This window comes from Platichthys flesus, chromosome 21, assembly GCF_949316205.1.
Source record: "Platichthys flesus chromosome 21, fPlaFle2.1, whole genome shotgun sequence".
NCBI classification, from domain to species: Eukaryota; Metazoa; Chordata; class Actinopteri; order Pleuronectiformes; family Pleuronectidae; genus Platichthys; species Platichthys flesus.
In genome coordinates this window covers 13,769,540-13,796,256 of record NC_084965.1, presented here as the reverse complement: position 1 = coordinate 13,796,256, position 26,717 = coordinate 13,769,540, and the positions used below count along the sequence as shown (strand labels likewise).

Here is a 26,717-nt window from a genome sequence, read left to right as displayed (position 1 = left end):
TGACAGTGTGCAAACTTGCAACTTTATTAATGTTGTACAGTACGATTTCAACAGCATTCTTTACAATGCACCCAATCCCCTTTTCCCCAATAAATATAATTCCATATATTCTAAGCTATTCATTATATTTTCCTCAAAACTTCAACATTTATTGGTGGACGGTGATGTTATTAGGATTTTTTAAGAAGGTTTTTTGTTTCGTCATTAATTATAAAGTGGGGGTTTTCATTGTGTTGAAGGATCAATTTACAGTCACTGTCCAAGATTCAGCCATAAATCACATTGAATTGTACAAATCTTTGGTAAATTTAACAGTTCAATGTTGTTCAAGGAAACGGCAAAATAAATCATCCAGGTCTGACAGGTTAGTTTTCTACATTTCTCAGAATCAGTCTTTTCATTTTCTCTCAGATTAAATGACAATTTACCATAGACTCGCTTTCACTTTCCATTTAAAGATTTGCTTCAGACGCTTGTGGAGATTTGAGTAAATATTCAGCATGTAATTGTGCACCCCATAACCAGACACAATAAAATCAGCACAGTAATGAAGGCACTTCATTCTGTAAGAGAAGATAAATCACAGTTGTTTGAAAGAAAAGGTCGGAAAAGAAGTAAAACCAGCCTGCGTATCGAAGCTCGACATTAAAACCAAAAGGTCACCCGTTCTCAGAAAGAAACCAAAACACTCGTCATCCTGCGTATTTCATTATTTTTGGTAACTAAAATATTACTTGATAGAATAGTAAAACCTAATCTCTCTGATAGAAAAATTACTTTGTGTATGTCTTGCTTTTACAAACATAGAGTATGTACATACAGTAATATAATATTTTGTCAGCAAGAGTCCTGTACAAAGAGTTCAAAAATCCAGAGAATCTGTATAGATGTTCTCTCTCGATTCGATTAGAACCAGATCGTTTGCCTGAAGTCCTCAGTTCAGGAGGTGACCAGGCTTCAGGGCCGTGGCAGCGAGGTGGGAGGGCCTAGGTGCAGCAAGGGGCCGTGGCGGGAGGGGCCAGGCAGGAGGGTCCAGCCGGGGGGGGGCGTTGTCTGCTACCTGTTCCTCAAGCTCTGTAACAGACTGTAAATGTCTTCCTCCTTACTGAGGCCCTCAAACATAGGGATCAGGTCCAGCAGCTCTGTGTCCGTCATGTCGTCAAACCAGGACTGCACCGGGACCTGTGGGTTAAACAGGGACAGAGAGAGAGGCAGAGAGAGAGAGAGAGAGAGAGAGAGACGGAATTAATTTATATGATCAAGGCAAAAAATGCTCGTCTGACAGTCGATGTAAAAGTGTTGCATTAAAGGTGAGGAGCTGGTGCAACTTTTGTGTAAATAATTAATGGGAGAAATGCATCGAGGACTAGCAGCAGCTCCATTGAGGAGAGGAATATGTTCGAGCTGGGAACACTGCCGCTGGCTCAAACACAGCACTGCAGATCAAAACTACGACAACGTCTCACCGATATAATCAGTTACGCTGTTGTTAATTAAACACATATTTCTGCCCCACAAATGTGTGTAGTCAGGCTCTAAAACAACAACATTGTGCATCAGTTTTCATTGTTGCCCTCATTTAGGAAGCAGCTTCATCATTTTCTCTGTTAAAGCATCATTTGAACAAATTCCTGGTTCAAACACAGACGAATAAGGCTTGCATACGACTTATCCTCTACCATGTGCCTTGTTCCCTCACCTACAGTGTCTGGTTCCATCGGAACAAAAAGAAAACAGCAACAGCAGCATGAATAGAAATAATAACTAGTAGTCTCATATGGATTTCTGGAGGCAGATGCCAATACCGAAACTAAGGAGGAAAACATTTATGATGCTGATAAATCAGCCGATTTATTGCAAAATAGGGTGTTTTTTAACATTTTCACAGTTTTCCCACGGGAAAAATCCCCAAAAAAAGTCTAGATCTAGGGAATTTAAGTCGGGTTTAATAAGGCCACTGTTGGGCCTTAGCAGAGGTATGCATTGTCGTTTATTCTAATAAAATAAGAATTTTCACATCATATCAGCAAATATGTGAAAGGCTCATATAAGTTATAAATTTGTTGACAAACTGACAGATTGTACGTTTAAGGTCAAAACCCTTAAGATGAGAAAGGACTTACAGCATTCTCAGGGTGGAAGATGTAGGAGGCAGGCGAGTTGTCTATGATGATGACTTTACCGAGCTCGCGGCCCAGCCGGCTGAGGTCTTTGACGTAGTTTCCTCTGTGGAAAACGCAGGATTCCCTGAAGAGCCGGGCGCGGAACACCCCCCACTGGTCCAGCAGATCTGCCACAGGGTCAGCGTACTGAAAAACCAGAGAAACATCTGGTCGGTACAGCGAAGGAATCAACGCATTACTGTGACGGTTGAAACAGTGTGAGAACCAACCTTGGCTAAGCTCGCTGTGAAGAGGACACATTCAAAGAGCTCCCCCATCTTCTGCAGGAACTCGTCCACGTGGGGCCTCTTCAGAACGTACACCTGGAGCAGAGAAAGAATAAAAAAACACACAAGGAAAGTTTTGATGCTTTCCAAAACCTGATCATTCACACAATTCTTATATAACCAAATCGTCATAGTCATCCCGAAGAAAATAAATAAATATCCAATCCATTTGAATGTTTTCACAAAATACACAATTCCAGACTTTAATAAATACATTTAAATAAATACTTGAAACATGGACATTGTTTCCTTCATCTTCGTCCTCTTCAGTCTGTGTCTGTTGCTGCCTCCGAGAGCAAGTAATCAAGCATAGGCCGAAGCAGATACAGAAAGCCTATCCTGGATTACTTGAACCAGGCTACAGCGAAGGTACGACTTCTTCCACAGGAAACAATCCTTTAACACCACTACACAAACACGTTGTTGTCACAGAGCAGGTGTAGTAGCTCTGTTTCTTACTTTCTCTCACACACATTTCTATTCAGCGAAGCATCTCTGCTGCTGCTGCACTTAGACGCCATCTTCCAGACAAACTTGTGACGTTTGTTCAGCCGGTGACACAGTCACGTTGCAGCTCGTGTGTCTCTACACTGAGCAAGGATGCAGAAGACACAAAGAATAAAGCAGAAAGCACTAAATTCCGGGAGGAGTGTGCGAGCTGTCCCAGTTTGACGCGGCTGCGGGATAATAGGGAATAATAAATACGAAGGGGGGAAAAACAGAGCCAAGGCTACTTCATGGGAGCTCTTTTAAATTAATACATGTTATTTTATACAAGGCCTTCTGGAGGAGCTCCCCATCAGTGCAGTCTTACCTGATGAACAGTCCCATCAATCTCCACTGGAACGATGAAGTCTGCATTGCTGATGGGCTGCAGGATGAGAGGAAACAAAATCTGTGTTACTCTCTCAAAACAACACGGTCTGACAAGGCCACGGCTGAACCACATGCCCACATTTTATAGTGGAAAAAGTAAAATACTCCTCTCAGGTGCCCCGGGGTAACTCGTGAGGCTTTAAGCATATTGTGTCTCCCTCTGCTCCAGCCGTCTGTGTCTCAGTGTTAGAGGAAAAATCAGAAGTGTGATGACTCTGGGCACAAACCCAGGAGCTGAGAGATGTCGGACGTGAACACGGACAGGGGAGAGCGCCGCTGCTTTTCTCAGCATGACTTGTGTCATCTTTAAAAAGCGGGAGAGGGGAGACGAGAGGTGCGAGAGGCAGAGGAAGACAGATGCCGGAGGGTTGTGGGCGGAAGAGAAGTGGAGGGCGTTAAGACGAGGATGAAAGGTTTAGGTAGGAGGCATGGCGGTGTCGTCTCGGGGAGAGGGAGTAATAGAGAAAATAGAGATAAAGAAGGTTTCTCTGCTCTTTCTGACTTTTAGAGACAGAAAAGAATAGAGGATCTTAAAAGTATTATTTCAAAAGTGAAATTAATGAATCTGTCCAATTATATTTCGTTACATCAGCTAAAACTTTACTATATGTTGAAAAAAGGAAGAACCAAAGACATTAAACAAATTTAATGAATATGAATGCTAATTAGACAGACAAAGAAGAAAGTTTCTCTCAGAGCAGGTTTGTCCTCAGGTCTGATGGATGCACTTTATCTTTTTTCCTCTCAAAATAAACAATTCACCAGCTTTTGTATATCAACCTGCCCTCATGCTCACAGTGATTGTTCTGTACGTGCACTTTCAGAGACTCCCCTTCAGGCAACTGCAATATTCAGCACTGGTTCGTGTTTACACAAGCAAACGTATTGACTGTAGCTCCAGCTGTTTATATAAAAAAACAGGACCAATAATGAGTCGAACCAGAGACAAGAGGAAAAGATTAATTTTCTCAGAGAAAAGAGACAGAGAGGCACAGATGGAGGGAGAGATACAGAAACAGACTTGGCCTCTGCCTACTGCTCTTCCGCTGAATCACTCCATCATCTGAAGACTGAGCACTCAACAGCTGCTCTGTAATGGACCCGGATGGGAGACAGTGAGTGATGCGGCCGTAGGGGAGGTGGGCAGAAGAAAAAAAAAGAGAGATAGAGGAAGAGGAATGAAGTAAATGATTGGAACGAAGAGGGTTTTGTTTTATGAATCTCTGCTGAACCTCAGTCGACTGCGACACAGTTGATGGCAGAATTGTGTTATGGGTCTTTTCACCGGATGACAGTGGGACTGTGGTCCAGTGTTTTCTTCATATACAAACATACAGGTATATTTCATCATTTGGGATTGTTTTATGAGCCTGTCTCATGAAAGTAACTTATTTGCTGAACCTCAAATAAACTTGTATAAAGTTTATCTGCAGACTATTTGCGCAAAAGATTCCAGTCTCATATTAGGTCACAATGACCTTTGACCCCTGACAACTGAAATTTAGTCACTTAATCATTGTGTTCCAGTGACATCTGGTCAGAATTTGAAGAAATTCCCCAGAGACAGACTTGAGATATCAAGTTCAAGAGGCCAGCTACATGTTTCGTGGCACCACTGTGACCTTGACCTTTGACCACCAAAATCAAATCGATTAATCCAAGACCATGAGCTATTATCTGGGCCAAATTGGAAAGGATTCTCTTATGACCTTCTTGAGATATTGTGTCCACAAGGCAAACAATGAGCCACGTGAGGTCACAGCAACTTTGACCAGGAAATTCTAATCAGTTCAAGCCTCAAGTTCAATTTAAGAGAAAACTCCTCAAGGTCCTCTTGAGATATCATGTTACCAATAATATGATCGACGGAGGGATGGACTGTCAACCTGAAAACTTAATGACTGTGAGCCGAACCCTCATTAACGCTCTTGAGACTGAAAGGGATCAAATCAAGTGCCCAAAACCTGGTGGAAATATCTTCCCCAGAGGAGGGGGGCTGTCACAACAGCAGATTAATGCTCATGGTTTTCATGTTTTTTCGTTCCTGCAATGTTAGCTCATAATATGTAGCTGCTTGTTTTCCTTCAGCTTCTTCTACACATTCTGAATCTAATCCTGGAGCAAGGCCTGGAATTATCTTTTCAACCATAACATGGAGGATAAAGCATACAGTATGTGACATGTTATGCAACGGTTCTATTTTAGTCCACGTCCATCTGTGAATCATCTCTGTGAAAATGTCCCTTGTTGGTTGTGCTTGTTATTTGCCGCACTAATTGTCCAATTCCAGCATTAGCTTGTCTGTTGCAGTGCTTTGCGTTTTGATCCAAAAATTACCTCCCAACATCAAAGATAAATCTAAAGGAAATCCTGCACGATTCTGAATGGAAGCGAAAATGCTTGCGTGGCTGTCCCTCTCCCGCCTGAGTTTATGTCACACTGATCACTGGACAAAAATCATTTTGATGGACTGAGGATCTGCTATGCAGCTGCCTTTCATCCAAAGGGGGAGAAAAGAAACTCCTGTGTGAGTTGTTGTCAGGAGAGAAAATAAAACCGTCAAGATCCTGAGAACAGATCCAGGATTTCCACGAAATTCTTCCTGTGGTCATTCCAGGCAACAGCCCGCTGTGCTGGACACACCCTGGCGTGCACAGTGCACTTGTGTGTGGCCCCTGACACGTGACTGGGAAGGGTGGGTCCAGAACAGTCGGTGTACATTTCTTGCCTCGCCACAGAAAACAAGGAATTAAGTCCAAGTCATATGAAAAGTGTTTTTCTCAGACATTTCCTCAGTTTCCCTTCACTCCCTGAGTAAAACCAGAACAAACACAAAAACACTCCTCAGTTTCACCTTGAAAATATTTTGTTGCACAGCTCTCTGTCTTCGAGCTGCACGCACGCTGAGGACAGCAACCCTAGATACAGTACACACACGTGTCCTGAGATCAGCTGGGGCCGAGCTGTGCTGAAGTGGGTCACTAGGTGTGCCAGGTGTGTCAGTGGAGGGAACTTTTGTTGGAGCGCCAGAGGATCAGGTCAACACAAACAAAGATGAAGAATAGATTGTAAAAGTCTCCACCTACTCCCATAAAAAATTAGTCTGTGATATATCTTGAATCAGGGAGCAACCATCTTGGACTTCTGATGTTGATAAAATTACTACTTCTTCACCAAAGGTTTTACCTGAGCCAGGCCATACAACAGTCATCACTTCGATATAGGGTTGGTAGCATAAAGCTGTTTAAATACATATAAGTTGTTAATATTGCAAATGTACTGGTATGGGATCAGAACTCAGAAAGGTATTATCAAAATAGGTTTTATAAAGGGAAAAATGGAATTGGAACATCTCTATTACCTGATATATATATATACTATAAAATAATTAATTTGGTATAGATTCTTAAGATATTCTAAAACACTGGTGACAAAGAAATGCAATTTAGGCTGAATATATTACAGTTTATATAAACTACATAAAGCTATAAATAAAAAGATGTACAGGACATAGACATGATTGAAATGCAGTTTCTCTCTGATCCCCGGAGTCAACATATGAGTAGACAGAACATAATTAATACTCAATCCATGCAGTCATAAGGCACATGGTCGATAGGAGGAGAGGAGTGCAAACCTGAGTTTTCCATTTCCCTGTAAATGGTTTTCACAGGGCAGAGATGCTGCCGTAGTTACCTGCTGCCAAACGACTGGACTGGACAGAGATAAATCCCAGTGCTGCTGATCACTTACCAGCTGCACAGCCAGTGAGGATGTATCGGTTGCTATGCCAACACCTTATCATAGTAACAGTTAGTTCTCCCTGTTGCCTTCTCCTGTGTTAATTGGTGTATATGACAATAATACCCTCGCAGACCGGCTTTCTTGTGATTATGTACACGTCAGTAAGGCTGCCATGAGCTCAGCAGCACCTCAACGTAATTGTCATTACACCCTTGTATCCATATTTAGAGCAAAGACTGGCATCTTCCGTATTTCTTTCTGTATAATCCCATTATCCCTCTGAGGCTATGGAGTAACAGGATGACACGACTGAACCCAGGAAAAAAGTATGTGTGTGTGTGTGTGTGTGTGTGTGTGTGTGTAGTAGTGAAAGGTGGAGTGTGGTAAGATACCTTGAAGGAGCTGTGCACGAGGGTTTCATCCAGGTCGATCACCACACAGTTCTTGCCGTAGTCTGCTATACTGACCTCAGGCAGGAGGAACTTGGCTGGAGGCTGCAGAAACAACAAACAGCCGTCACAATACTATCTGCACACACAGATGCATTAGAGGGAACAGGGAACACACATACACACACAGACACACACAGAATCATATAGTACTGGGGGTGCGATGGCAGCTCAGTCAAAGTATTGGACATGATCACTTTCCTGCTCCGTGTGAACCTATAAAGACACAGGAAGTTTGTTGGTTTCTGCTTTTTGTTGAATATAAAGTAACTTAAATGTATACAGTATGGTTCAGGTCGTTACAGGAAAACTGATGAGAACATTATCACATATATTTGACAATTAACTCTGAATTAGACAAATAGTCGTGATGCACCTCAGGAAAAACAGTTAAAGAAAAAAAACTGAAAACAGAGATTGACTGTGACAACTGAGCTATTGCCATGACAACTGAGAACTATTTTCTGGAGAATTAAAACCTGTTGTTCTGGAGACCAGTGACAAAATTTCCAAAGTCAACTATGTAATACAAAAAGGATTTTGTATATGAGAAATAAAGGGTATATTTAATTATTACCAAGCTATAAACTGAATTTAGTCTATAGTTACATATCACCCATACCACTATAATGGGCTGATGGCGTATCATAGTTATTAGGGTATTATTATCATGAGGCAATGTTAAAAATATGTATAATAGTTACAGTTAAGTCATCACATGTCAAGGACTTCTGCTCATGTTTGACTGATCACTATTTTCTCTGCATGACCTCATGTTGACTGAGATGCCATCGAGGTCCTTTGCAAAGCAGGCCTGGGGTTACAGACTGGCAGGGAGCAGATGGTTCGTCGATATACACACACACACACACACACACACACACACACATACCCACACAATCCAAGATCTATAGAGAGGTGAGGAGCAAGGACTCTGTCAATCAAACTGTCTCTCTCTCACACATACTGACCCACAGACACACTGTAGAGTCCTTTTCTGCATGTGTGTGTGTTTCGCAGTGCGTTCGGCCGGGCGGACCGAAACCATCATGTGTTATCTTGGGGCCGCATGCAGGAAGAATTCCCTGTGAGCAAGGACACAGAGCGACATCCTGGCAGGCTCCTGATGAATGGGATTTTCACAAGCTTGTTGACCAAAGAACGACAAACTGAGCGGCTGACCGGGACCTTGACCTTTTCACCAGGCAGCTGCACTGTGACAAAAAAGCCCTTCACCAGAAACCAGAGTCAAGGTTTTTGTTGCTTGTTGACAGATAGATAGATAGATAGATAGATAGATAGATAGATGGATGGATGGATGGATGCATGGATGGATGGATGGATAGATAGATAGAAAGAGCAGTTCTCTCCTCAGTCCTAAACTACGCACGTCATTCAATGGTCGTAGTGTTGGAGTGAAGACGAGACCAAGTGTCTGCTCTCAATTTTGTGCGACAAAAGTTCACAACAGAACTTGGCTAATCATTTGGCAACCGGCTTCTCCCGCTGCTTCGAAAAGCAATCAAACAGAATAACACAGCTTCACAGATCCCTGTGTTCATCGTCTGTTCTTTTTCTATCCATTGTTGTTCTTTGCTGTGTTCTTGCACCTGCATGAATAAGGCAAGGCTGTGTCGTAAACTGGATCTAACTAAGATCTTTCTGCTGACACATATAAATACCACATATAGATGTTGTTTGCCTGCGGACTTGATTTATCGGATGTTACAGTAAACAGTTACACAGACGTGACCTCTGTAGTTCGTTTTGAGTTGTTTAGGTCGCCTCTCAGAGACCTTGTCCTGACAAAGAGCCAGGCCTCGTCGCTGCATGCACTTCCTGCCGTTGGAGGGAGGCGTCTGCTGCGTGGTATATATTGAAGCTTGGCTGCCATGTGGGATGCTGTGAGTGTGAAATCCTAAATTTCAGTAAACCACAGGCATTGCGCACATTCCAAAATAACTAAATGATTTGTCGTTTCAGCACAAAAAAAGCAGGGCTCAGATGAACCCCCCCTTTTGACTGAATGTTGTACATATCACTGAAACTGAGCCCTGTTAATGGATCAACAGTATGTATTCTAACAATGTGTTATCTTTCTCTAGGAAGACGATACCTAACTAATATATATTTTTACCCAAACTGCAGCTGTAAAGTTCCTGGGCAAGATTGAATAAATTTGATCTTTCAAGAAAATCCTTCTCATGTTCTCTTCCAGTGATCGAAGAAAAGGACACAGCAACAAAACACGTCATATGAGGACTGAATGTGTGAGTGGAGGGTAAACAGCAGAAAGCAGCGCCTTGTTCCCCTTTAGAGGAGGGACGGAGCGGGGTTTCGCCTGAGCGCAAAGAAAAATCACCTCTCTGTCAACATCCAAATGCAGCGAGAATGATGATGCACAGCAAGCGGATGGTGGGGGTCGGGGGGGTTGGCATTACTTTGATAGAGCGAGAGGAAGAAAAATGAAATATATAATACATACACTGGGGATGGGGATGGGGATGACTTGGACCTGGTCACACTGGAGAAAATAAACAGGGAGAGAAAAAGGAGAAGAAAGATTGAAAAAGAAAAACTGAGAAATTGTTGCAGGGGAAGACATCGACAACATCAGTATTCTAATCAACCAACGCGCGGGGGGAGAGAGGGAGTGGAGAGAAAAGAGAAGGGGGACAAACAGTGAAAGAAAGTGAGAGCAGCTTGCTCGAAAACAAACGTGCTGCCATAGTAACAAACACGGCTGGCCAGAAATCCAGTAAAGAGCAAACTGCTGGGAGGGACCGTGGGCAAGGACCCAGCTCGGAGAACCAGCCCCTCTCTGTAACGAGGCTTTTTATGGCAAGGTTCGCCCGGTTCATTCGAACTTAACGGGAGCTCATTTGCTCAGAAGGGGTTCGACGCAGGACAGCGGTGACCACATGCATAGTGTCTGCGCAGGGGGGCTGTGCATTCCTCCCCCTTAAATGAGAGACATTTACAGGGAAACAGGAGTGGATACCATACCGCTCCATTTTTAGCCCTGTGTACCTGCCTTGGCAGCCGAGCACCGTGTTTGCGGAGGAGCTCTGTGGTTTTGGCGCCTTTTCCAGCGGCCAGAACGTTTCGCTTCACACATCCTCACTACACTGGTCAGAGTGTGTGTGAGGAGAGGGGGAGGCGACGGGGGGGGGGGGCCAGGCAATCCATCACACTGGACCCACACAAGGCCCCACTTGATGGGGATTAAAGAAGCGGCGGTATGAGCGCATGTGTGTGTGTGTGCGCGTTCATGTGTTGTCATGGGTATACCGTAAGACTTGTGCAAGCTTGTGCAAGCATGCTACACAAAGACGGAGCGCAAGTGTGGATATGTGTGTGTGTGTGTGGTTTGAGCTCCTCAGCGTGCTCGGTGTGTTATTCTGTGTGTGCGGTTGTGTGCGTAGGCAGATATCGAAGAATGCAAGATGGGAAGCGAGCCCGCAGTTTCAAGCAGCGGATGGTAAACAAGCTCCGGGTTCAGTGGGTTTGGAGCAGCTGGAAAGATTTGCGGAGGGAGCGCGGCGAGGCTGCACGGTGCCACGGCTATCTGCAGGAAAGAGCAAACCCTCACAAGCTCGCTGGGAAGAAAAACCAACAAATGATACTGAATCTCTCGGGGTGAATCTCTGCAACAGCTAAAAACTAATTCCAACAAGGGTTTGTCTTTTCGTCACGTGGATGCAAATGGTGTGTTATTTTGACTCGGGGCCAACGATGGTGTCGCGAGAGAGATATGAGCTTCACCTTGGGAGGACTGCCGTTCTCCTCTGGCGGCGGGGGCAGGGAGAGGGTCTTGTTGTTGGAGGGCGGTGGCTCCACTTGGTAATCATTGTAGTTGCGGAAGCAGCAGAAGAAGGGGCTGAAAATGCTGCGGCTCCGGTGCTTCTTTAGGCTGCTGTTGGACTGGGAGACTGGGGAGAGAGACAGAAAGAAACAGACAGAAGAAGAAGCGAGGTCAGATCCTGCGGCTTTCCATACATCAGCAGGAAAACATAGAATAAAAACTAGCATATCTAAACCGGGCTAATTACCAATCTGACAAGAAATTGTGAAAGCATTTTTTTAAGCCGGCTTCTGGCGAGCTTTAATAATCCTCAAGAGAGTGTCTACTATCTTCTCATCTAACTCTTAGAAGTAAAATCACTCAAATAAAAAAGTACTTCAAGTATCCACGACAAAGTTTCTCAAACAGGAACAAAATTGTGTTATGCTACAGAGCACCCCCTTATGGTTGACTGAGGAAAAACAGTCCAAATTTGAATGCACAGTTTACAAACCGCACTCACAATTTCATAATCTGTACCCAGACATTCGCAATCCACGGTTATGAGAATTTCAACATTTAGCTAATTTATTTTGATTTATACGAGAAATCATAATTTGTTGTGTAAATGATAGTGGCTGCTGCAATACACAGAATTGAATCAAGTGTCAGCCGTCGAAAGCAGGTGTCATATCTGTTTAGACACACGTTGATGCTAAGCAGAGCTGCCTCTTCTCCCAGGAGAAGACACGCATGCAGCTCAGAGTTGCAGACGGGCTGTGCGTCATCACATTATTGTGACAAAAAGAGCTGAGATGGATTTTGTACAACTCAGTGAGACATCAGTTCTTGAAATAGGGAGCACGGGGCCAAAAATAGCCGTCATTAGTGCCCTCAGGGAAGTTAGTCCAGGTAATTAACATCCAGAAAGGAGACGGCACCAGAGCAGACAGAATGATATAATATATGAGGGAGAAAAAGTAAGAAAACCTGATACTTCTAAGAGACAGCATCCATGTCACATTGAGTCTGTCATGTTATTATATCTGAAAATGATGAAACCTATGTACACATACATGGGGAGAAGAAGTGATCAGTGCTGCAGAGCTCCAAAGAGGATACAACATACATATAGAGATCCCAAGTTACGTCATCCTCCCTCCCTGTCTCTGAAGTCCATGGCCTACTTTCACATTGAAAGAGGAGAAACAAGTGTGGCTCCGAAGGTCGGTCGGCCTCCACGAATGTTCAATCACAGATTATGATTTTCTTTATATATCTGTTGGTGAGGATGAGCGGGTAAAAATTCAAAAACTTGGGGAACATCGGCACAAAGCCTTGAAATCTGGGAGTGCAATTATCCTGAGGTGTTCCTGAAGTGGAGGCTCTGCCATTTTAATTGCTTCAAAAGGTTATTTATAGGCATGGAAATTCCAAATCAGTTTGTGACTTTGAAGTGTCCACGGGCCGACTTCAGCTCGAATCATCGTGTTCGTGCCTCCGAGCCGCCATCCCCCTGTTTGCTGCCGTCTTGTTAACGCGTTCATACAGCCGTGTGATACGGGCAGCCAAGTTAGCCGTGCATGCTGAGGCTGTTTGCAGCCTGCTCCTATTCTGACAGTCTTCAGACTGATGCCTAGAACTATCATTGGGTTGCCTTGACGAAATGACAGGCTGCAGGCAGTTCGACAAACGCCTTTGTTCTCGCCATCTTTGTAGTCCACTGAGGTGATTTCTGTTCCGAAACAAACACTTTGATAACAGTTTGGATAAGGAAGGAGGCGTAGTGTGTTTTTATAACCTGTGCGGTGATGGAAGGAGAAACTCAATTTTATCGCTGCAGCTAAAACTGACACCATGGCTACGAGAGCAGAGTCAATATTTCTCACTGTCTGAGGAAATAAAAGTAAACTTGAATGTTTGCTGATACATAGACAGTATATAGACAGAACATTAATAGTTTGAGCACAACAGGACCTTGTCTCATCAAAGGAAAAACAGCATCAACCCAGGACAAAGGTTACCATTTCTTAAAAAATATGATTTGTATTAGTTAAGTGGAATATTGTTAACCATTTTCAGAACTCCATAGGGGACTTTTTATGACGTTGTAACTAAAAGATCAATAAAACACTGGCCAGTTTACAGTTTGTGTTTCCAGATCATACATCTCACTCACTCGTGTTCTTCCTCCTCCAACAGGATGGCTTTCTTTTAGGGATGTGATGATTAGCTGCTTTATTAATTAGGTAATTAGTCCAACGCCATGATGATAATCAATTAATTGAGATATATGGACCGATATCAGCTTCTATAGTGTGATGATTTGCTGCTGTTTTCTTTCTTGAATAGTTGTAAATGTACGATGTTTGTTTTTTTGGACGAAGAAGCCAAGTTAAAGATGTCACCTTGAGCTCTGCGAAATCTGGACATTTATTTTCACTATTTTCTGACATGTATTTTTAGTCTAAATTATTAAAAAGTCTTTATTAAAACCTTACATTTCGTGAAATATGTTGGATAAGTTGAAATCGATTTTCTAAGACAGCAATAGGCAATTCAAAACAAAAACTATTTGGATGGCTGTTATACCCCAAGAGGTAAGTTGAGGGGAAAACATCCTTGAGACCGGAACGAATGGACCTTCAACAAAACAAGTTTCCAAGCCCAGATCCATCCCTCACTCTCCCTTAAGTTGGCCTCACTCGCCTTGAGGTCATTCCTCACTCCACCATTTTGAGACCATCTGTGTTTTCCCGCCCTGGTCCGCTGCCTCGATCGACTTCCCCCGAAAATAAAAGGGTGCGGGAGGGGGAGCTCCGAAAGGGAGGGGGGGGGGAGAAGGGTGTAGAATGGGTGGGGAGCGTTACTGTGGCGAGACAGCCTATACTTGGGTCTGGTTCTTACCCCGCCCCCTCCTGCACCACCACCCTACACAAACAGAGCTTTCCTTTCTCCCTTTGAGACAAATAACATAGCTGAGAGTTGACTGCTGCCGGAGCCCGAGCAAACACTCACACACACACGCACACACACACACACACACACACACATATACCGTACGATCACATGTTCGGGCGCAGGGCCACGTGTACAGCGATCAGCGTCAAACACGGACACATCTGAAGCACACAGAAACTTTTTTCTTCCGATGTCCTTGCTCAGGAATGCGAGCGAAGTCAACATGCCATAGTAACGCAGCGTTCGTCGGCCCTGAGAATAACAGCCAAAGGTTAAAGCTATATTTGCCATTAAGAAAAACAAGCACCTGAACCTGGCACCAACACAGGAACATGATAAATCTGGGGAATGAGACACTAAAGCTCCCAGATGGAAAGGTCCTGTTCACGAGGTATACACCGTTTTAAAAGAGTGGTGCACGCAACTGGTTTTATCTGACTAAAGCTCCCTGCAGAGCACGACATATTAGGCTAAATCGGTTGCCTCTTCAGAGCAGGTGCGTATTTATTTGCCCACTGAATCGGTTCATTCAATTCAGCATATTCCCTTGATCTAAAGCTGTTAGAAAAAAAAACGGCCCTTCAAGCATTCGCCTGTGTGAAGGCTCCCGCTGAACGTTAGGTAACAGCGATAGAGAGTCAATGGGAGCCAGCTGGGCCCAGGCTCTCTGTCACACGTTCAACCGCTAACAAGGCCGGAAGAGGGAGAAAACGCAGGAAATTCTCAGCATTCCTGACAGGAAGAGATAATCACCCCGTGACCCACAGCATGGAATAATGCCAGGCTCCGGGAGGGAATATGATCCTTGGCTTAGCTTAAGACCTTTGAGGTGGCCTCCTCTACTGTCGCTGTAAAAAGCTCAGAGTGTACACAAGCAGTCAAAACACAACATGCAATATTAAGTATTTTTATGTTAAGCTGCAGTCTCCTTTTTAGTGCATGAGATCTCACAGGGTTATGTGAGGATTTTGAGCATCCTTAAAACAAACAGTCCTGGGTGAGACAGGCTCACTGACCAGAAAAGTTTATAATTTGTATTCATTACAGCTGGAGTCGTATTTTGGTCGGTGAACGAAAAAAAAAAAAAGGTTGTAAACCATCCAGCAGTGGAACCAGATTATCTAAATCATTTGTTGGGAGGATAAGCCAAATAAGGCCACACGTGTAATATCTCTAATATTCCCTCACTGCACCGTCTGTGAGTGTAAAACTAGAATATAGTGGATTACAACCCACAAGGTAAAATTTTTATCAGTGAAGAGTTTGTATAAGCGTCCATGATTCTTTCCCCAATATAAAATAAAAGCCAAGATATTAGCAGAGGTGCACAAATTACTAGACTGTATAAAAAGATGGACAATGTGTCTCCACTTACTGCTATGGTATCACAAAATATCACAGATACGAGTCTCGCCATCTTGGGGTGATGTTATTTGGATTCTGTTCATTGGTGATCGTGGTTTGGAGCCAAGCAATCGAGGCTAGCATCAAATAATTAATTGAAACCAAACTCAACAGAAAAGCAAAGCTACAGGTGAGCTCTAATCCTGAGCACTTGTTGTTAGAAACAGTAATATAAGTTATCCCATTTTTGTAATGTGTTATCTTCTAAACTACAGTAATAAATGAACATTTGTGAAGCCTGACAGACGGACAGAAGTGCGGTCATGACCAGCCGGGCAGTTAAAGTGTAAAGTACCTGGCGGACATAAGCGTAGACGGGAGAACAGTCCTTGAGAAGGTGGCTTGAATAATTCAGGTGGAAAACAGGTCGGTTTTAAATGGCAAAGCCTGGGAACTTAACCTTCACTGAGATAAATCAGCCAGGAGGCAGAGGGAGTTCCAGACCAGCTCTGCTGTGCTGAGCGCTGTATAAATCAAGAGAAACCCCCTTTGTGAGACAGTGACATGGCAACAACTGCTAAAAATGACAGGACGTGGTCTCTTTAGTTTGCACTTTACACCTGTTACTGATATTTTGTTTTTAAAAGTGGGACCACCACAAAATACTTGCTCAGCTGCAGCCAAAATACACAATATAATTCTCCACACACACACAGACACGTATACACCAACAAGTAATTCACCTGATCATCTTTCAAGAGCAAAGTGAGAGCTCCTGAAGTCGTCCCCTGTCCTCTGTCCTCTGTCCCTGATTCACACTGACAGCAACAGGCAGCAGCAAGAGGGAAGTCCTTGTTGTGCACTGTGTCAGCAAAACAACACTGGATACTAAGAAAAGGGAAGCTTGCAACACTTTCATCAATCCCTTGACTATTCCAATCATTATCGCAGAGGGGGGTGTCATGGTGGGCAGTGGGTAGCACTGTTGCCTCACAGCAAGAAGCTTCCTGTTTCGCCAGTTCTGTGTTGAGTTTGCACTGGTTTATTCTGGGTACGCCAGCTTCCTCCAGTCCAAAGACATGCAGATTGGTCAATTGGAGGCTCTTAATTGACTCCAGTTAACCCATAGAGACCCCATGACCCGCTGGTGACCTCTCCAGGGTTAACCCCGCCTCGCTCCCGGTGTCAGATGGGATTGACATATGAACAATAAGAGCTGACGAGCTGTTTTGTTCTTTTACCTAATTAAGAAATCAATAATTTTTTCACTGATCATTTTGGATTATGAAAAAACTGTTTTGCCCCCGTTTAACAGTAAAATGTAATCTTGATTATTGATTGTTTTTACACGAGTAAAAATCCCACAGAGGGAGGCGATGATAATTACAACAGATTGGTTTCCAACACATTTACACTTAAGAGCATCTGTTCCACAATACACTTGAACGTGTGCCCACTCACACACACACACACACACACACACGCACACACACACACACACACACACACACATTAACAGTAAATCCAAACAGCTGAGTGGAGTTAGGTAGCATCAGATGAGCTGAGCTTGACAGTTCAGCCTGTGTGTGTTCACTGTGCCGAGGTCGTTGGATGGGTTGTGTGTGAGGCCATCAAGGCAATAATAGCACAGTATGATAAAATAAACTCCCACTAAGCCTCCTCACTTCCCCCACACAGACAGCTGAGGCCGGGGTGAAAATTACCGGCTGTGGTGGTACACTCAGTTCCAGCAGATGCTTTTACTCACGCTGACTGACCCTCAGCTGCCCTTCTGGCTTTTACTCCCCCTGCTTCTCCTGGAGGTTTCGTGGATATGTTTGCATCCTACGTGGAGTTATGCAACTGACATTCACTCAACAACCCAGTAACATTTGAACAAGTCAGGACCTTTTGTGAGATTTATCCACATATCTGTTTGGTTGGCACCCATGTCATGCAAGGTACTAATTCGCCGTGGCTGGGTCTGGCCCTGCTTTCCGATAGCGGAATGGTGGCAGTGCCAGTCTGCGTGCAGCCCCTGGGGGGACGAGGGCTGCTGCATCTCCAGCGCTCAGTGAAAGGAAGGAGATGACAAGCGCTCTCAGTGGGTTAATTTCTTAACCCACTGAGAGCTCAGGGAGAAATAATGAGGGAGATCTGACTGAGTTACGCAACCAGAAACAACACAGCCCACGTTTGTTTGGAGCTGCAGTGGATCATTATTTATATATCCTTTTATATCCTCATCGACATGCTCTTATTATATTATATACTCCATGCCAGAGGCTGGGTGACTGATGGGAAACCTTTCCTGCTCCTCTGTTGGTGGAAAAAGAAAAAAAGGATAGAAGAATTAATGTCAAATGAAATTAAAGGCCTGTCTTCAGGCTGCTCTTGACAGCCCGAGTGATGCTGCTCCTGCAGCTGCACAATTGGATGCTGGAGGTGGGTCCAGTGAGTGAATGGGCTTAAAACACCAACAATCTGGTTTTGATGTTCCATAAAAGTTTGGAACTTTAGACCACAAACACAACCTACATTTCCCATGATGCTAAAAAGATCCTGTTAAATCCTCCCCCCCTATGGTAACTGAAGGCAGTTTTCAAACTAAGGGTGGCGCCTTACGAGAGAGTAATCTGATCTGATCTGAACTGGTTATCCGGCCAAATGATCCTGCAGTGTGACAGGAGTGAGAGAGCAGAAATCACTCACCCAGTAGCCGATGAGAGCGAGCTAACCAGGAAGCGCCACCAGTACTTTTATTCAGAACCGGAACTGTTAACGGTGTAAATAAGACAAATGTGTCCCGTACCAGGAGGACAATTGTGTGAAACTGTAACTCTTTGTTCACTGTGTGCGTACTCATGGTTAAAAGATAACAAAAATTTAAGAACTTTACGTCTGTGGTCTCCCATGATTTTAAAAGCGTGCGCAGCAGGCATAATGACACAGTCTGTAACTTAGCGCTTTCTGTTTAGAAAGCTAAGATGACCCTGATGAGATCAGCTGTACTGACTGAGCAGTACTCTATATAATGAGAGGATCACAGAGTGTGAGACTCTCAAGGTCACTTCGAGTTTTATTCTCACACAGCAGACATGAAAATAGCAGTAAATCAGATTCATGCACATTAAAATGCTGCTCGCAATGAATGGGAACAAACAAGTAGGTCATAGTTTCTGCCTGCTTGTATACCGCTGCTCACTGAGAGGCAATCATCTCTACATTTCCACACACAGCATGTCCCACTTAGTGCCCCCTGAGGTTTTACAGTTAAACAGTGTTCACCTTTACCTCTGGAGAGGCAGAAAAAAACACCTCTCGGCGTCCTGCTGCAGCCCCTTTGCTCGTGCATTTGCTTATTCCAGGCTCATCATTTTAAAATATGTATAAACCTTTTATGCTCCTCTGTGAAATATCTCCCAATCTGTCACGTGGCACGATTCAGGACAGGTGACAGAAAACCATTACGGGCCAAACATGGTCTCCCCCTTTAGATAGCTAATTACTGGTGATGAATGGCAGCCAGAAGAGGGCAAAATCTGCAGAAAGGTCGTCCCCATGTCAAAGCCCGGTTGTACCTGCCTGCAACCCCACTCTCTCCTGCTCTCTCTCTTCCTCGATGCACACACACACACACACACACACACAAACCTCCACCCTTTCCTCCCCCCTGCCCTACCTTTCTCTGATTCTATTGATCTGTTTTGACAACGTCCGTTAGGCTGAATGGACGCTCACTTAATCAGCAGACCCGTCCTGTTAGAGACAGGCTTTAAAGGGGGCAGCTGCCGGTTGTTGCTGCGGCGGCCGTGTGGCGTTGCTTGCTCCAAAGAGACTGTGGCTTTTGGAGCATCAATAATGGTCCTTACTCGTTCACAGCCACTGAACACGGACGTGTAAATATACGCAGGGGATGACTGAGTGATGTCATTAAAGTTAATATAAGTTGTGTTTCTCAGTTATCTGGCACTAAAATGTATATTTATATGATTCAAATCGCTATAGAAAAAATGATCATGGTATAAATCATAGCCAGTCACTGCTCGGGGGGAGGTCGACAAGGCATTACATTGTTTTTTTAAAAGAATTAATTTGAAGTTTTAATGTAACGGTCTCATTTCTTTTCATTTGCAAACAGGGTTCAATCCAAAACTAGCAGCCGCAGCACAGTGAGCTACACTTGGGGCCATGTTTGATCATGAAACTTCCCACAATGCTGTCGAACACACACTCCAAAGCACACAGACATGAAAAGAGGCCCAGAAAACCCAGAACCTTCCAGTGCAGCAGAACCAACCAACGGGGGAAAACAGACTTGGAGAATACAGAGAAATGTGGAGCTTATAATTCTCAAAAACAAGCCAATCACAGGGCAAGATATAAGAATAAGATTTGAGTATTAACACTGTTTATACATTTTAAATAAAATGATCTTCATATATCACATTTGCAACGTGAATTATAACTCAAAAGAAGAGTCTAACACATTTGAAATGGTGCCTGCACTGTTGCCCAATCAATATTCATCTTGTAACACAGGAATGAAAGTATGAACAGGAATAGAAACAGGAACATGTCCTCATGAGACTCTGAGGACCGACTATACTTTCTCTGACCAAAAGCATGAAGGATTACACAAATAAAATGACAGTTAAATAGAGTCAGACGAACGAGAGGAGAAACAGTGGTGCCGGGAGAGTTCATTTTGAAGTACTACAAACTACATAAACTGCATTTAGGAGGTTTTTCAAATAAAACATCCCCACTTTCGCCAGCTGTGACAATACAATTCAGTATATATTACACAGATTCAGTGTGAATAAATTTGTATAATGAGAAATAACAAAGAAACTGTCAAATGAATTTGGATGCAGAATTTGTAGTTGCAGTTGAAAGTTTTCATTTCTTTCACTTTTAACTGACCGACAGTCCGTGCCAGCGATGTCATTCGGAGCCAGCGTCTGTGCAGTAGCGGTCAGGGGATGGAGCCAAGTGGTCAATCATGTTTCACCCCATTAAAGGAATTAAAATCAAGCTTAAACACAAAATGAAAACTAGAGCATACATCAGTGCGATAACAACTACCCAAGCGATCAAGACACTTTGGTTTCCCTGTGATTAAGATTCCCCGACAAGTAAAAGGATGTTAACAGTCTATTTTCGACCAGAAGCCAGAGCCTGGACTTCAGAGCGGCAGCGATGTGAACCCTTCCTCCTGTTTAAATCAGCATTCTGAGTGAAGGCTGGAGCGTTCACAGTCTCAGCCAGTGTGGGAGTGAAGAACGAGTCAACCCACGCGATTTGTTCCCCTGTGGCCTCTCTGAGGAGGGATTGCAGCTCGATTACATCTCCTTCATTGTGTCTCTACAGGCTTCCTCCCAATTTAAGGACACTTCTGATCTTTTTAACTTTGTTCTTCTTTATTGCGAGCGGATGTGAAATGCTGACATAAATCTTTGTAATGCATTCCGTGTCACAAAAGATAACCTTTACTAGGTCTGGAAAAACACACCAGCCTGGCTCCCATTATAACAGTGTATTTATTTTTAAATGACTTTTTAATAACATGCTGCCACCATTAAAGTCCTAGAGTGAAGAAATGCACTGAGGAGAGGGAGAGACATGGGGCTGATACTCATCTGGGCTTCAGATGTCCTTAATATATGTTACAGATTATAAACACATAAATATCCCACTTGTATTTAGATTCTACACCTTTACATTGTGTACATACTGTCGCTGACTCCTCGATTTCTTTAATTTTCATTAAATTTTCTTAATTATTTATTTGTATTTTTGTGTCTTGGAATAAAAGAGAGAAAAGAGAAAGACATTGGGATTTGCGTGGTTTGGTAGCTTGTCTTGCTATCTGTTGTTAACTTCTTAATTATTTATTTGTATTTTTGTGTCTTGGAATAAAAGAGAGAAAAGAGAAAAGAGAAAGACATTGGGATTTGCGTGGTTTGGTAGCTTGTCTTGCTATCTGTTGTTAACTAATAATTGATTTGTTTTTCTAACCATTAAGCAAATTTGACATAAAGTGTTAAGTTTGCATTCCAACATTGCTTTCAGTCTTTGAGGTTTTTCTTTGAAATCGTATTAGGACATCGTTTCCAGTTTAAACCAAGCGATTGAGCCATTTTTGGTGATTGACCGTTTATGAGCTCAGGTATAAATTAAAAATCAGTGCTGGCAAATCCACGGTGGTCATTTACAAAGCAAAACAAATTCTGTGAAGAGCAACAACAGCACAAACCAACGCCAACAACACTCTTATTTTCTACTTGCAGCTGTAAAAACATGACATCGCCTCGTCCCGTGGGCCTGAATCAATGTACAAGACATAAATTAATACAATCCCTCGTGTTCCACTTCAGCCGTGCTGATGCACCCACTGGGGCCGGTGAGCCCGCACATACACTTAACAAGCTTATCAGTCAAGCAGCTTAAGAAAAAACATTCAACTCTTCCCAATCAGCTGACCAGTATGGAGCTGGACTGAAGTAATGAAGATGTGCTGGGAAACATCTGACACCTCAACACTTTCCTGGAGGTGCAGATAATCTGCTTTTCTGAGCTCCATTGGCTGAAATAGGCTCATAAATCTGTAATAAGGACGAGCACTTCAACTGAGTCCAGCTCTCCCCTCCCTCGTTCTCTCAGTCAAAATGGTGCCTGAATATTGACTTCACTGTATGCACATGGCAAACAAATGTGATTCTCAAGAGAGATGGATGGCTTATACATGTATAAAAAAATATATAGATAGACCTATTGAGTAGAGGACTGTCGTCCTCCTTTACCCTTTGAGTTCACAGATAGGTGGTAACTTGTGCCAGAGACGCCAGGGCGGCCAAAAATCTGCAGGCTCCCCTCGCTAGCTGTGCCGCACAACCCACGCAGGTGTGGTCCACACATCATAAACACTTTATTAAAGTACAGCAGCAAGTTCCAGGAATAACCTCATAAGCAAAGCGTATATAATAACAGGCCTTAAAAAAAGAGCCACTGTATTTTATTTCCTTTTCGTTTTCTTTCTGGCGGTGCAAGTATCTTCTCACCCAGAGGCCCTCGAGGGATTCTTATTTGCCGTTCACGTTTACTTGTACATAAATCTCAGCCTCAGCAAGAAAAACCAAACATGCATTTAAGAAAACTTAGAATTTGTCCTTCTTGCTCTTTAAGGGGAAGAAAACATTTATTCCTCTGACTTGATTCAGCTGTGTAGATGAAGCAAAGCTGATAAAAACACAGATTTGTCCCTGTGCGATGCTAAAGCAGAATTATTATGCATATGTATTTAATATTTTTCTTGCTATTCGTGAAATACAAATATCTCGGGATGAAAAAGAGGAGCCATAGTCGTAGAAGACTCAAACGTGGATGTCGATTTGAAAAGACAATGAGATTCAAGAGCTTTTGGCGATAAGGACATGACGCAAAATTCTCAAAAATGTATGGAAATTTCCTGTTGTGAACGCGGCTGACTTGGACATTCTCCTGCTACCCTCTTCACATGAGAACGGCAAACTCTGGAAATTTGCCCACATTTTCTGGATGTTTTCCTGATCCTGTATTTTGCGTCTGAAAACTGCCAACACTCAGCCAGCAGGAGTGAAGAGCTGAAGTCAGATTTAAGATAAGCTTATTAAGGTAAACGGCTTGTCCATTGATACTACTTGGATTGTGAAGTCATCTGAGCAAAGCCGAACTGATTTGTGAAGCGAGATGGAAGATGGCCGGCTCACCAGGCCCTGTGCGTTGTTACGGTCCAGTGGTTACATATTATTGCATCAGACCTTGAAAAGTATATGGAGGCCACATGAAACACCAACTGGAGGCAAGAAATACTGTTTCCTCTGCCTCCTTATGCTCTTTGAAGTAATTTTATACGAATACAATGATACTGCTTTATCTCTTATCGTTATATTTTCTTTAACAGTCTAAATGTGCTCACAGTTATCTTGTTTATAAGACATTTGTTCAAACCTGAGTCATTCATGCAGATAATAGCCTTGAAAAATCTTCCTTAAGTATATCATGGTTGACTTTGTACCGATGTATGTGGCCTGTCTGAAGAAAGATAACACTTACATTATGATTCCAGCCCTCACCTCACTGAACATCATCCATAATGCATAAAGATATAATCTGCACCTGACCAAATGTCCAAAAACCTCGGCTGTAATGAGTTACTATGTCTCTTCTTGGAATGAAACTGATAGGACTCCGAAAATAGCTTGCCAGTGTTCTGAAATATTCAGGGTGTGTTTGTGTGTGTGAGTTTGTGTGTGTGTGTGTGTGTGTGTGTCTGTGTGTGTGTGTGTGTGTGTGTGTGTGTGTGTGTGGGTGTGTAGTCATTTGTGGCTTCAGTGCACCCCGAGCACTGTGCAACTGTCCTGGACAACAAGTGCTGTTTGTTGTCTGCTTTGAGGCAGTGGTGAAGAGCAGGGACTACATTCAGGAAGCTCCCCGCCAATTCTGTGTGTTAGTGTTTTTTTTGTGTGTGTGTGTGTGTGACGTCCGATCTGGTCGGTGACTGACCCTGGATTTTATCCTGCCGGATTAAATGTTTGGCTGTACGTCATCTGGGATTTACTGTTCAGGACGAGCAAGATGTTGCAAACCAGGAAGTGTGGGGAATTCTGACCAAACAACAGTTGTATTTTTCTACTTGCAAATTCCCTTTAAATTAAAGTATCAAGGCATTGACCCAAGATTGGAGAAGGCTGAAAAACATTAGACAAAATAGTAGAGAGTGCAGTTAAAGTCCCTGCAGGTGTTACTGACATATTGCTTCCACAACAGCATGAGGTCACTGTGACCTTTGACAACTGAAATCTACTCATTTAATCTGTGAGTCTGATCAAACATTGAGCCAAATTTGAAAGAGCTCTCTCTATCGCTCTCGAGAAATTCTTAAGATAACAAACAATGACGACGCATAAATGTGTCCTGTGAGGTCACAGTGACCTTTCACCTTAAAAATCAAATCAGCTCATCCTTGAGTCTAAATGAACACTCATACTGAATTTGAAGAAATTCCTTCAAGGTGTCCTTGAGATATCGTGTTCCCAAGAACAGATCTGAAAACACGACGTTTAAAAATACAGTTAGTAACGAAGATAGGAGATTTATCAAAACCTCACTCGTCAATTTGAACACTTGTGTCCAATTACTTGTCAAAGCAAACAAGTCCCAGTTATCTTGGTCAGCACTTCGTTTCATGACCGCTGGCTGGGCGTCCAGTGAGTCAGAGTGGTTCATGTATGTCAGTGCTGCTCAGCAGAGGGTGATGCAGGAAGGTGACCTTTCCTCCCGCAGAGCACCCGGTGTAGCAGGAAGCTGTGGTCCCTCCGGCCTCCAGGCACCCTGTGGACTGGGGGGGGGGGGGGGGGGGTGATGGGGGGTCTGCTGCCGTGATCCCCCATGGACACCTGCATTTGTTCGTGTGTACACTTGTTTCTTTGCGCCGACATCATGTGTGCTATGCTGAAATTAATTAAATATACCAGGGTTTCCCCTCTGATGAGGGTTTAAAAATAAAAGTGTTACCGCTCAGCCTGAGGACAAACCCCTCTGCAAGTTGATGGAAACTGAAAAGCTCCTTAATCATGAGGGGGGGATTTGTCACTGATGCCATCACCACATGGTCAGTGGGGACTCTGGTGCAAAACAAGACGGGCAAAATGTGTTTTCGCTCAGCCCCTGTAATCTGCAGGGCAGCTGTTGAGCTGTTGTTTTCAGGCACAGCTGGAATTGGATGTTTCTAGCAGCTTGCGCACACACTGTCTGATACATGATGATTATTACGCTGCATGATGGAGCCGATGATACAGATAAACAACACCGATTTTACTCTTTTAAAAGGCATTTGCGTGTCCTGCTTTAAAACTGTGGGCAAAATATGAGAAGAGCAAAAACAGCCTTTCTAAGGCGACATATATTCTTATTATTTATATACAGTTTTAAAAATGTGTTGTTTTACAGCTGATTCTTGGAGGGATATGTCGGTTTTTCTGTGTCACTGGTGCATACAGGGATGTCACCAGTTTGAGAGAGGAGGAGAACCCGCCCCCTGTAGTAAACCAATCTCACTCCACACACAGGAAAAGAAAATATCACATGTTTTAAGCCACAGAAAAAACCTTCAAGATAAAAAAATATTAAAGTATTCTGGGCTCTTCAAAATAAAGCTCTAGACAGTCCATGCACAGTGAACTCACAAAATGATATCCAAGCCCTGCTCTGTGCATGTTTCTCTGCTTCAGCTGAACAATGGAGGTTTTCTCCCGTCGATACTCTGTGTCTCTGCTGTTCCAGACCCAGGATCGTGTGTGTGTGCACCGAGGGCTGCACATCCCAACGTCAACAACGTAGGGCTGCACCGGAATACATGCAAATCCCATAATTCACGCAAAAACCAGGACGGAGCGTGAGAGACATTTGCACAACACCAAATAATGGAAGATACTGAATTCCGTGCACGCGCCTTACCTTTATCTTGACTTGAAGAGATGCTCTCCTCCTCTTTCGGATTTGCAACCTGTGTTATTATGGACGTGTTGTCCATGGAAACTAGATGTTCTGCAACCTTCGGCTACACCGTTTTATTCCTCGGTAAACATTACCAAGTGTCCGACAGTCCCCTGGCTGTGCACGGCCGAGCGCGTCCGCTGCTCGCACCATTAAAATCCCATTTTACTCGGAGCGTGCGGTCCCGATCCCCCGCAGGAGCCTACAGACAAGACGAGGAGGAGGAGGAGGAGGAAGAGGAGAGCTCCACGGCGCGTGCAGCATGTGAGGAGGTGACAGTCCGACGCGCAGGAGGCAAACAAAGCGTCAGTCCTGCACCGAAGCTGCCGTGCGTGTCCGCTGAGGCTGTTGCAGGCAGCATAGCCCCCGCCTTCTGCTACTGTACACACACACACACACGCACACAACTATATCTGCTGCATGACACGCTGTTTACCCAGAGATGACGGCCGTCCTCCCGCCTGTCTGTCTGCCTGTCTGTCTGCCACAGGGTCACACTGGTTCCCCGCAACAACAACAACAAGCCTTCAACATGTTCTGTCTCCCTCCTCAGTCCAGACTCAAACAGAGG

General features: G+C 43.7%; 1 protein-coding gene across 2 annotated transcripts; it reads right to left on the bottom strand.

Annotated features, from left to right (window-relative positions):
* On the bottom strand, nt 1-26,717 carry ctdspla (CTD (carboxy-terminal domain, RNA polymerase II, polypeptide A) small phosphatase-like a). Of its 2 annotated transcripts, XM_062379660.1 has the most exons (8): nt 26,108-26,717; nt 11,284-11,450; nt 10,004-10,042; nt 7,462-7,563; nt 3,264-3,320; nt 2,393-2,485; nt 2,124-2,309; nt 1-1,182 (listed from the first exon to the last, which is right to left on the bottom strand). In XM_062379660.1, the coding sequence occupies exons 1-8, from the start codon at nt 26,181-26,183 to the stop codon at nt 1,057-1,059; spliced, it is 846 nt and encodes a 281-aa protein (XP_062235644.1). In that variant the 5' UTR covers nt 26,184-26,717; the 3' UTR covers nt 1-1,056. The 2 variants fall into 2 exon arrangements, with proteins under 2 accessions (XP_062235644.1, XP_062235645.1); XM_062379661.1 differs by lacking the exon at nt 10,004-10,042 and having other exon boundaries at nt 26,108-26,715.

Bases quoted from the DNA above. Each gene is read 5' to 3' on its own strand.
- ctdspla (XM_062379660.1), bottom strand. From the start codon at position 26,183: ATGGACAACACGTCCATAATAACACAGGTTGCAAATCCGAAAGAGGAG. The intron at 3,321-7,461 runs GTATCTTACCAC...CTCATCCTGCAG, and splicing joins TCGTGCACAGCTCCTTCAAG to CCCATCAGCAATGCAGACTT. The intron at 1,183-2,123 runs GTAAGTCCTTTC...TTTAACCCACAG, and splicing joins TCTTCCACCCTGAGAATGCT to GTCCCGGTGCAGTCCTGGTT.